The following is an 11,686-nucleotide window of genomic DNA, read 5'->3' as shown; positions in this document are numbered from 1 at the left end:
ATACCTATGAGAGAGAGATTTTTAGTGAGAGAAACAAAGGACAACACTTACATAGTTTTCCAAAGGAACTAAAATAAGCTTCTCTAATTTCTCTAATACACTAACTACTCTAACGAATACTAGATTTCTGAGTTATTTGAACCTAGACAGGGCCTATTAAGCATTCTTCAAACTAAGATAAACCTTGATTAAATGAGGGTCGCTTGATATTAAATTGAACAGGGGAAATATTCTATTTCTCACCGTTTATTAGTTAAAATAATTAGTAGGTTGTGTTTGAGTAGATTCTTGAAGATCTTAAAAAAAATTTGACATAAAAAAATGCTCAACCTCAAGAAAGAAAACAAGGTTTTCCATAGATTAAGTTTGAATTCAATTAACGTATCTGAGTCATCCTTATGTAGCTTAACTCAAATAAGAACAAAGGAACACAAAAAGTTGAAAAATGGGAGAAATATTTTTGATAGAACGTAACATATCAACGAGAGAGAGAGAGTTTTAGAAAGAGAAACAAAGGACAACACTTACATAGTTTTCCAATGGAACTAAAATAAGCTTCTCTAATTTCTCTAGCACACTAACTACGCTAACGAACACTAGATTTCAGAGTTACTTGAACCTAGACAGGGCCTATAAAGCATTCTTCGAACTAAATAAACCTTGGTTAAATGAGGGTCATTTTATATGGGAAATATTGTATTTCTCACTGTTTATTAGTTGAAATAATTAGTAGGTTGTGTTTGAGTAAATTATTGAAGATCTTAATTTTTTTTGACATAAAAATTTGCTCAACGTCAAGAAAGAAAACATGGTTCTCCATAGATTAACTTTGAATTCAATTAACATATCTGGATCATCCTTACACAGGTTAACTCAAATAAGGACATAGGAATACAAAAACTGAAAAAATGGGAGAATGTTTTTTTTTGATAGAACGTTGAAAAGTTCAGTGTACAGCTTCTAGATTCAGTGCATGGACTATTGTCCCCCAGAGATCCTATTCTTATAAGGAACACAGATTAATGCCTTCTAGTCCTAGTAAGTAAAACTTTTTCCCGATTGCATCTGGACTTTATCAAAGAATTTTAGATTCGTTAATCCTGATAATTCCTATAATTCATTCTGGAAGGTAAATTTTTTAAACCATCATGAATGAGTTTAGTTTTCCAAGAAAACATGCTACTCATAGATAAATTTCAAAATTAAAGTAACATATCTTGATGGTCCTTATGTATCTTAGTTTAAAAGGACAAAAAAAGAAAAACTGACACAGGGGGAAAACATTGAGATAACATTGACAACTTCAGTGTACTGATCCTAGTTTCAGTTCATGGACTATTGTCCCTTGGAGATCCTAAACTTATATAAAAACTCAGATTAATACCTTCTAGAAATAAAAAACATTCCTGACTGGGAATGGACTTCTTTTGGAAGGATTTTATATTTATTACTTTTCATAATTCCAATAATTTGTTCTGATAGTCAAACTTTCATGAACTTCATGAATGGGTTTAACTTTCTTTTAGTACAATGAGGGTGCTTAGGTCCTCCCTGATCTAGATATTGAGAAAATGGATTATTGGTTCAAGTAGCCTCAAATTCATAATATAAAATAAATGGATTTTACCCCTTTTTGATTCTGGGCATGTATTATGATGGTTTAAGTACAAATGAACAAAAGAAGAAAAATAATCATGGAGAGAGAATTTTCTAATGCATTAGTAAGCAAGCAGCCGTAGTCGATGAAGTGAAAGTTATTGAATTTAGGTGTAAATTCTTTTTTGATTTTTTTATGTTCATTTGACTAACCTTCTGTAGCATGGACAATGACCTGCTAGGATAGAAACCACAAGTCTACCTGGCCAATTCTAAAAGTGCAGAATATGCTTTTCCAGCACAATAGGACTCCACAATTAAAGAGCCATTCAACATATCTATCCCATGAACCGCACAATACTATGCAACACATAATTAATTTAATTCATCCAAATTGAACCACATTGTATTGTTGATCTTGATGCTTAAATTATAAAACTACATGGCTTTATGTATAATAAATATCCAAGAAATTTTCTCTAGTTTGGAAAATGATGGTGCATAGTTTACCTTCTAGGTGAAAGAATATCTCAAGCATTCATACTCTAATAAAGAATACGACTAATAAGTGCCATCTGTGACAGCTTCCTGATTTTTCCCTTCATACAGTTCCTCTGATGATACATGCAGATAAAAATTGATAAAATACCATAGCATAGCAAAATGATAACTCCCATGTGCAAAAAGGAAAGTGCTCATCCTTTTGTGCTATACAAGTAGTAGCACACTAGCACCACTGCAACTGTCAGTTTTATCTCTTCATCTAAGTTTTACATGCAAGTAGAAATAATTGAGATCAAACATTCTTCACATTTAACTTACATACATCAAGCCCATTACCTTCCTCCCTGTTTCCAGATTATTTTTGGCTCTTTTCTTGTTTTCCTTGGAAAAAGAAGACTTTTTTTCCTCATCGATATATATATATATGTATATATATTTTTGCAGAAGAAGCGCTATTATCTTATGGCTAATCCTTCCACCGATCAGTTATTACAAGTGGAGACCACGTGCGGAACACTTCTATACGAGCTTCAGGTTACTCTTCTTTATAATCCATATGTTCTTCCCTTATCCTTTTTATCTTATCCAGAGTATATATGGGAAATGAATTATAGCAGCACAGTGATTTGCTAGACCTGGCAATTCTCACCGAAAAGACTAGACCTAATGCAATAGAAGAACACCATACTGCTGCTGTAATTTCAAAAGTTTCTTCTCAAAATGCAAGTTTCCCATCTAACTTTAATAAAATTGTATTTATTGTAGACAATATGGGATGAAGTTGGAGAAACTGACAGTGACAGGGATAAAATGCTGCTCGAGCTAGAACAAGAATGCTTGGAGGTATATAGAAGAAAGGTTGACCAGGCCAACCGCTCTAGAGCTCAGCTGCGTCAAGCTATTGCTGATTCTGAAGCAGAGCTTGCATCAATCTGTTCTGCCTTGGGGGAACCTCCAGTGCATACAAAGCAGGTATATGTTCATGCCATATTGCCATCTATTGTTGAAACTTGCAAGTGAAAACAGTTACTAGTCTTCCATGCTGAAAATTATATAACACATCATATAATGCTTCTTCGTACTAGATATTTTCTTTCAGCTGTCTGGTATATACTACATGCATTGACATCAGAGTGCCCTTCATGTGAAAGCTACATGCATTAATGCTTAGAGTTTAACTTCTAACTTTACCTCAATTGTCAGTCAAGCCAGAATCCTGGGAGTCTGAAGGAGGAACTCAAGTTTATTATTCCTCATCTGGAGGATATGAGGAAGAGGAAGAGTGAAAGAAGGAACAGATTCCTTGAAGTAATAGAGCAAATTCGAAAAATTTCAAATGAGATTCAGCCTGAAGATCACAGTAGATTCAAAATGGCTATAGATGAATATGATCTATCTACAAAAAGGCTTGAAGAATTGCAAAGGCAGCTGCATTCACTTCAGAAAGAGAAGGTAGGACTTCACATTTTGCAAAGAAAGGAAGCAACCCAGCTCTTTTGTTATCCTGATGTCTTCTGAATCTATCCTTTGCAGTCTGATCGGCTAAAGCAGGTGTTGGAACACTTGAGCATTTTAAATTCTCTGTGTCTCGTACTTGGTATAGATTTCAAGAAAACAATTACTGAGGTGCATCCTAGTTTAGATGAGAATGAAGCATCAAAGAGCATTAGCAATGATACAATAGAAAGGCTGGCCTCTGCAATCCAGAGATTCCGAGAGCTTAAGATACAACGTATGCAGAAGGTAATTCATTTAAAATAAACTCTATCTTCTACAGAATTCATTCTGTACTTATTAGCCTATCTTGTGTCAGCTACAAGATCTTGCTACTATGATGTTGGAACTATGGAATCTGATGGACACTCCAATTGAAGAGCAACAAGTGTTTCAAAATGTAACGAGTAATATAGCTGCTTCAGAGCCTGAAATAACAGAGCCCAACACACTTTCATTAGACTTCATAAACTACGTAAGTTGGTAATCTCAAATGGAAATTTTGATTAAGCCTATCACTTTTTTTTCATACTGTTAAGGTATGCATGGTACTTACAGGTGGAGGCGGAAGTTTCAAGGCTTGAGGAACTAAAGGCTAGCAAGATGAAGGAGTTAGTTTTCAAGAAGAAGACAGAACTAGAGGAGTTAAGGCGACGTACACATTTGGTTGCAGAATCAGACAGTGGAGTGGAATCTGCCATAGAGTCTGGTAAAGAAATCTGTCCCATATGTTAACTTCCATCGGTATTACATTAAAAAAAAAATTCAGATTGACATTACTTAGGCATTCTGCATCCTAGTTTAACATATTCAAGATAAACTTTTGTTAATATTCACAAGGCATGGTGAGGACATGCTTAATAACTATTACAGCAACTTCTTGGTTTAACTTTTCCCCCTAACTTTTTAACAAGTTGAGCTCGACGTCTAGTTAGCTAATATGCATATCTTGAATAAAATAAAATCCATTATTCATATTCTCAAACTGAGAAATTTGTAGTACAAACTTGTTCTTGACCCATCTAAATATGGTAGTCAGAATAGTTGCTACGTACAACTTTAAAATGAATGAAGTTAGCTAATATGCATATCTTGAATATAGAAGAATAAAGGAAGAATCCATTGCTCATATTCTCGAACTGAGAAATTTGTAGTACAAACTACAAACTTGTTTTTGATCCATCTAAATTGGCAGTCAAAAAAGTTTTTATGTATAAATTTAAAAGGAATGAGGTTAGAAAACATTTATATTTTCAGGATTTTCTTGCAAATGGAATTAAACCTTAACTAAAGAACATACTTAAGATTAAGAGCATGTGAAGAACAATTTCTATGATGATTGCTGATGAACATTATCTCTTTCTTTGATTGGTACCAAGAATCTAAGCGGTAAGCACGATAGCACAGGTAATTGGAAAATATACTGTGTTGTTCTCGATAAACTTCATACCAACTTAAATAAGTTGATCCAATCATGTAGCATCAAGGGAGTGATGAGTTGTTTTTTGAGACACTTTAAAGTCAACCTTTAGTTTCTCTTTTCAACTATAAATAATGAGCTCAGCCCAGCTAGTATAAGTTTGAGTTGAGTTTTTACAATTAGTTATACTGAATATACAGCTTTGTTGTTAACTCCGTTGTTTCCTCTCTTCTGTTGCAGGAGCTGTTGATCCGTCTTTAATATTGGAACAAATTGAAGCTCACATTTCAGTTGTTAAAGAGGAAGCTTTTAGCAGGAAGGAAATCCTCGAAAGAGTTGAAAAATGGTTGGCTGCATGCGATGAAGAGTCATGGCTTGAAGAATACAACAGAGTTGGGAATTACGTTATTTAGCTAGCTACATCAGTTCATTCTTCCTTGAAACTACTTACCGACAGTATATATGTTAAATTTCAGGATGAGAACCGTTATAGCGCTGGAAAGGGTGCCCACCTCATACTCAAGCGCGCTGAAAAGGCACGAGCTACAGTAAACAAGATCCCAGGTTGACACTTGCATATACTAGGAGTATACTGAGGAAAAATCCTGGAATATTATACAAAATTCATTTTTGTTATACACCATTATAAATATCAAGAATTTAATTTATTTAGAAAATATATGCAACTTCTAGTTGACTTAAAAGATTATCTCAATAATCTATTGTTCTGCTGTTATTGCTATAATTGGAATAAATGACAACAGAAATCTGCACCCTGCATTTTCTACAGCTTACTCTTGTTATTCTTATATGTTTCCATATCTTTCCCCTTGTATTGACAAACTTTTGCATTTTTTATATCTTGAAATTCGCTGCAACTGATTGGAACCAAGTTTGAGAGCAGAACTCCAACATCGTTTTTATATTATTACTGTCGCACAACTGATTTTTTTTCATTATAACCATACAGCGATGGTCGAGGCTTTATCTAGCAAAATCATCACATGGGAGAATGAGAGGGGACTAGAGTTCACATATGATGGAGTAAGCATTTCAGCTATACAATGACAGTTCTTTGAATTAGAATGTCAAATTTAGTTCTAGCCTTTTTAAGTTAATACTCAAATATGGCATGAACCAATGTGTTTACTTGATATGATAATATAATATATTTTTTGTTCATTAATCAAAATGCTGTTTCTTGTTAATACTTTTCCTTTTTCCTAATGTGGCGTCTCTCATGTTTGCTTGCCTACGTTATAGATATTAAATGAAGAATATTTTTTGAAGCTATTTTTGCTTCTCATCCTTGCAGCTACGACTGTTGTCGATGCTTGAAGAGTACACCATAGTGAGGCAGGAGAAAGAACTAGAACGGAAGAGGCAACGGGTAATTCTTTGGTTTTTTTAATATCTATGCTTCGATAGAATGGGTAACTCAGCCAATTGATGATCACAGGATCAGAAAAAGCTTCAGGGTCAGCTTATCGCTGAACAGGAAGCTTTGTTTGGTTCTAAACCGAGCCCATGTAAGCCCCAAAGTGCAAAGAAAATGCCGAGAACTTCTAATGGTGGTCCAAACAGAAGGCTTTCCTTAGGTGCAGCAGCCATAATGCAGCCTTCAAAATCTGACTTGCTGCACTCCACTAAACCCATACGTTCAGCTAAGAAGCCTGATGACCGCTCTGTCCTTTCTCATGGTATGTTTTTTTTATCAATTCATTTCCGACAATTGAAATACATATGGATGTTGTTGTTAGGATTTTATGGAGTCTATCTGCAGAATTAAAACACGAGAAACAAAATAATGGCACCAACGAAAATAGCACACACAAGCAAAAACTAGTTCGGCAAATAGCGCCAGCGTCCGCAGGGCAATCTAGAAAGAATAATCTACTATAGAATCAAGAGTACAACTTCTCAAGGCAGGGCACCGAAACACTAAACACCACAAATCTCCAACTCATGTGGAGAAACCACCACTGTACCCTTGACGCTTTATCTCTTTCTCTCTCCCCCCCTCGGAAACAGTGCACGGATTCTTTTTGTGCTCTCTGTTTCGGCTCTGTTGATCATAGAGTTTTCACAAAGGGCCAACTCTTTATTAAAAGGAATAATTCGTATAAGCCCACCAATCATTTTCCAATTGACTATAGGCTCAATCACATCCTATTCCAAATAGGATTGTAAGGCCCCACTTTGGGCTGGACCCACACAATAGTTATATTTTCTCATGGCATGTTATGCAATTTGTTGAGGATTAAGCTATAGGCATTTAGAACCAGGAATGTTAGTTGTTTACCTGCAAACTTAACAAAATTATGAATATTAGTTTTCGTGATTCTGTCGTCGGAAGTAACCAACAATCTGTATGTGGACATTATAGTATCAGTGTAACCTGTAATGTTTGGTTAGTTCTGTGTATTTCATAGGAACTTTATGAGGAGTATATGATTTTAAGATGATCATATGGGGTTGGTTACCTATATGAATGCCGATATGGCTGGTGAAATTGATACTACGTCTACGTACTTGGTTACTTTTAGAGGAGCATGAGAAGGAGCCATTTGCAGCAGTACTAATTACAAATATTTCGTACGGTTTAATAGATTGCGGCATGTTTGAAAAATGTCAATACCTCTCATCTTTGAGTTTCTATACCATTGAGATTTTACGCCAACTAACTTAAGTCCTGTTAGTATAATGAGCCGAACAATTAAGCATGAGAAATGCAGCAATTGTGAGTTTATGGCAAACAACTAAGTTCTTTGGTAGATGGATGAGCATATGGGGAAAACCAGACAACTGATGATAATAATACATTCCATGTTTCTTGCCTTATTTCCTTATGGACTCAGCTAACGCTTTTTAACCTGCGTGTTTGCAGCCAGCAGAGGACTAGATGTTGCTGGTCTTCCGATGAAAAGATTATCCTTCAATCCCACAAGTGCTCGAGAAGTGGAAACACAGCGAAAACCCTTCACACCTGTAGCACCCAACAACAATATCCCGCCAGCACCCTCTCACCAAAACACCTCGACATCACCATCCCATCAAAACATTCCGGTAACACCTTCCCATTATCATCAGCAGGAGATCCCCAAGACCCCCCTGCAAAACATCACGATGACACCCTCTCAGCGAGATTTTACTGAAGCTGAGGAAAACATGACACCGAAAAAAGTGATGCCAATCCCAACGCCCAAGACACCGATGACGGTATCTATGCCAATGCAGATGGCCACCACGCCTGCCCCAGCCTCTGTTGGTTACGAAGCGACGGCAATTAGGAAGCCGGAGGTGACAACGGAGTACTCTTTTGAAGAGAGAAGGCTCGCTTACTATCTCAGCAGACGAGATTAGTGTATTTTAGGCTGGCCCCTGTACACATTCTTTGGCTGTCGTTGCGGTGATTTGCAAGCTTCATTTGCAAATACTGTCCTGTTATAGAATCATATATGCAGTTTGTAGCGAGCTTTTGGTAGCTCCTGATCATGAATGAACCTCTTAACACTGGCAAGTTATGTTTGGAAAATTTCACAAAATCGTTCATCTTTAGATTGTTGAAACATGTTGTCAGTCATTTTTACAGTAGAGGCGTGGCGTTTGTAGTGCCAGGTGTGAATATAGATAAAACCTGCGAGGTCCTCGGATCAAGCTCGCGCGTCGCAGTTTTGGTGGGCCATCATCTTATGGATCCATTGTGGGCTCAAGCTAAGTGCACTGGGCGCATTAAACTGGGCTGTCACTATCAACTTATCTGGCACTGCTCTGTTCCCCTCAAATCAAATTTTGATTATTGAAGGAGATGGATGAAGTTGGTGGTGATTAGGTCTTAGCTGGTGATGGTGATGCTTCAGCCCCATGGATAAATGTTTTATCTTACAAAAAGGCTAAATATCATAAAAACTGGACAAATTTTCAAAACCAACCTATTTGGACTTTTATTCCCAAAAAAAGACCCGTTTCACATTTATTTAGAGAAACCGACCTGGTTTCAGCCTCAGCGCTGAAACCAGGTCGGTTTTTGAAAAAAACTCTCCGAAACTTCACGGGAGTTGAACTCCCGTGAAGTTTTTTGAACTACGAAACTTCACGGGAGTTCAACTCCCGTGAAGTTTCGGAGAGTTTTTTTCAAAAACCGACCTGGTTTCAGCACTGAGGCTGAAACCAGGTCGGTTTTTGCAATTATTTTTGAATGGGGTCGTTTTTTGGGAATAAAAGTCCAAATAGGTTGGTTTAGAAAATTTGTCCCATAAAAACTCCCTCAACTTTGGATGATCACCAGAAAACCCCCTTTAACGTTCAAAATATAAAAAAAAAACCCTTTAAGTTTAGTGGTTATTAGAAACCCCCTAAAGTTTTGGGGCTTTTTTGATAAACTCTTAGTTAAAAGGAGGTTTTCTGATAAAATCTGATAATTCCCCTTTACTTATGGGGGGTTTTTTAATATTTTGAAAGTTAAGAGGGTTTTTCTGATAATTGTCCTATGTTAAGGGTGTTTTCTAATACTTGGCCTAAAAAAAAAAAAAAAAAAAATTAGAGCACATTGTAGTAGTTGTAAACTTTAACAAAGTTCAATTTCTTTTTTAAAAGTTTTTTTATTATTTTTATTTATCATTTGGTCACACTTGTATCATACAGTGTATGACGTCCTTCATTACTCATTCCGTATAAAATTGCTAGGTAAATTGGTGGGGGATGTTGTTGGGCAAATTAAAGGTCTAGCTATAAAAATTGGTGAAATTTCACTAAAAAATCTTGTTACAGCTTCCTCAATTAAGTCTGCTAAAACTTCTCAAAAGTTGGATAGAGAAGATAATAGATAAACCTAGTCTTATTTGTAGGCTATTCATCTACTACTCTATACATTAAGGAGAATCCAAAGAGTAACTGCTTATGCTACAGTAGATAATGTACCATGAACAAAATAATCATACATGTGCCTTCTGCACCGAAGTTACTGTTTATGCAATAGTAATTTACTGTACCATAAACATTGAATAAAATCTGTTTCTCCATACTTAAAGTTAATATTCATGCTACAGTAATTTACTGTATCATAAATAGTAAAGCAAATCAAATGTATTAAAACTTTGATTTTTTTTCAAGTATAGAGGAGCAGATATTATTTCTAAATCAAATGTATTAAAACTTGGATCCTTCTTTAAGTATAGAGGAGTAGATATTATTTTTAATTTTAAGCATACAATAATTAAATCAAATGTATTAAAATTTAGAGGGAGACAAGTTTAAAATACAATGCTTAAAAAAGTAGGGGGTCGTGTTTTGCACGGGGTGCACATTAGTAGAGCTATTATGCAAGTATCCTCTTCTACCATTAATCTTGAATTATTATAATTATTTGCTAATATAGCACCTCAATTATCTCATGAAGGGTTCCATAAAAAAAATGAATGCAGTATAGTTATATACTAGGGGAATTCTCACTTAAATGTGATGATAACTGTATTAATATTCTGATTTGAACTACGCCATGTAGTCAATGATAGGCATGCAATCTTGATTTCTTGACTAATGAAAAGATTTATCAAAAAAATGGATCTGCACTAGGACCTAAACTACTTTGAGTGGGTGTTAAAAGTACTTATGAAAAAAAATAATTATTAGCATATTTTTGTTCATTTTCTCTTCACAGCGAGTAGGGAACTTTTGATTTTCTGTTATTTGAATTAGCATTACTAATGAGAAATAAGGCGAGCATAGTAAATCCATTTGCTTGTTTCCGTAGTAAATAAAAAAGAGCTGTTGGAACTTTCATTCAAAAACATATATAAATAAAACAGCATTATCTCTTTCAGATTTGATGGTTCTACTTATAGTTTGAAGTTCTATTTGTATATCACTTCACGAGTTTAGTGATTGCGCAGTTTCTTCCTTCACCAAGATCAAGGAATGATTCTTAAATATGGGATTACCTGATAATTCATTTTATAAGATATCATTATCTGTAATATATCCTGAACTTCAATGAAGATGTTCATTTGGTGGTCTGAGCATTTTGGATTGGGCCTATAACAGAACAAACTACGATAAATAGGCCCATCTAAACATAGAGCGAGCGGTAGGGTGAGGATTATAATCCAGAAAATGGTTGTGTACGATGTAGCTTCTATTAGATTAATTTCAGAACTTTTAAAAGGTCGGGTTATTTATGGGCGTCGGTCGGAATGGCTTTCCTTTCTCAGCCCAATTTTCGCACCCAAGTTATCCTAAGTATTTAATCTAAGTCCATCTTTCTCGTAACATGGTAGGAAAACTCACTTAAATTATTAGCCTTTTTTTCATATTAGACCCTAAACTCTTTGTTAATTTTATATTGGGCCAAAAATTAACCAAATCTTGCGTTTGTAACACTCCCATATCTGTAAAGTTGTCATATTACACATAAATTATTTCTTAGTAATTTGTTAGGTTCACAAGTGCTCACACTTCTAAATTACACCCGAATGCAGTAAGTTGTTTTAAATAATACTCCATTCGAAAAAAGGGAAATTGGGAAAAACTTTCTATGGATAAAATTACCCTTAACCTTTAAAATATTATGTTATTATCATATACTATCTTAATTAATTTTAATTATCTTAATTAATTTTAATTAATAGGAATAAGCTTCAATTATCCTATCCTACCCTAATTAATACACATATA

General features: G+C 35.1%; 1 protein-coding gene across 2 annotated transcripts in view; it reads left to right on the top strand.

Annotated features, from left to right (window-relative positions):
• Window positions 1-8,585, top strand: part of LOC109848508 (65-kDa microtubule-associated protein 3) — a 10,623-nt gene extending 2,038 nt beyond the window's left edge. For both annotated transcript variants that reach the window (XM_020418026.1, XM_020418027.1), the window contains 12 exons: window positions 2,545-2,634; window positions 2,866-3,072; window positions 3,304-3,552; window positions 3,634-3,843; window positions 3,914-4,069; window positions 4,153-4,303; window positions 5,255-5,406; window positions 5,491-5,578; window positions 5,985-6,058; window positions 6,330-6,404; window positions 6,474-6,714; window positions 7,902-8,585. In XM_020418026.1, the coding sequence (XP_020273615.1) occupies window positions 2,563-2,634; window positions 2,866-3,072; window positions 3,304-3,552; window positions 3,634-3,843; window positions 3,914-4,069; window positions 4,153-4,303; window positions 5,255-5,406; window positions 5,491-5,578; window positions 5,985-6,058; window positions 6,330-6,404; window positions 6,474-6,714; window positions 7,902-8,377 (2,151 nt within the window). In that variant the 5' untranslated portion in view covers window positions 2,545-2,562 and the 3' untranslated portion in view covers window positions 8,378-8,585. The remainder of the gene's footprint in view (window positions 1-2,544; window positions 2,635-2,865; window positions 3,073-3,303; window positions 3,553-3,633; window positions 3,844-3,913; window positions 4,070-4,152; window positions 4,304-5,254; window positions 5,407-5,490; window positions 5,579-5,984; window positions 6,059-6,329; window positions 6,405-6,473; window positions 6,715-7,901) is intronic.

This window comes from Asparagus officinalis, chromosome 7, assembly GCF_001876935.1.
Source record: "Asparagus officinalis chromosome 7, Aspof.V1, whole genome shotgun sequence".
Lineage (NCBI taxonomy): Eukaryota > Viridiplantae > Streptophyta > Magnoliopsida > Asparagales > Asparagaceae > Asparagus > Asparagus officinalis.
The sequence above is the reverse complement of the archived record's forward strand: the minus strand, read 5'-3'. Positions and strand labels throughout refer to the sequence as shown.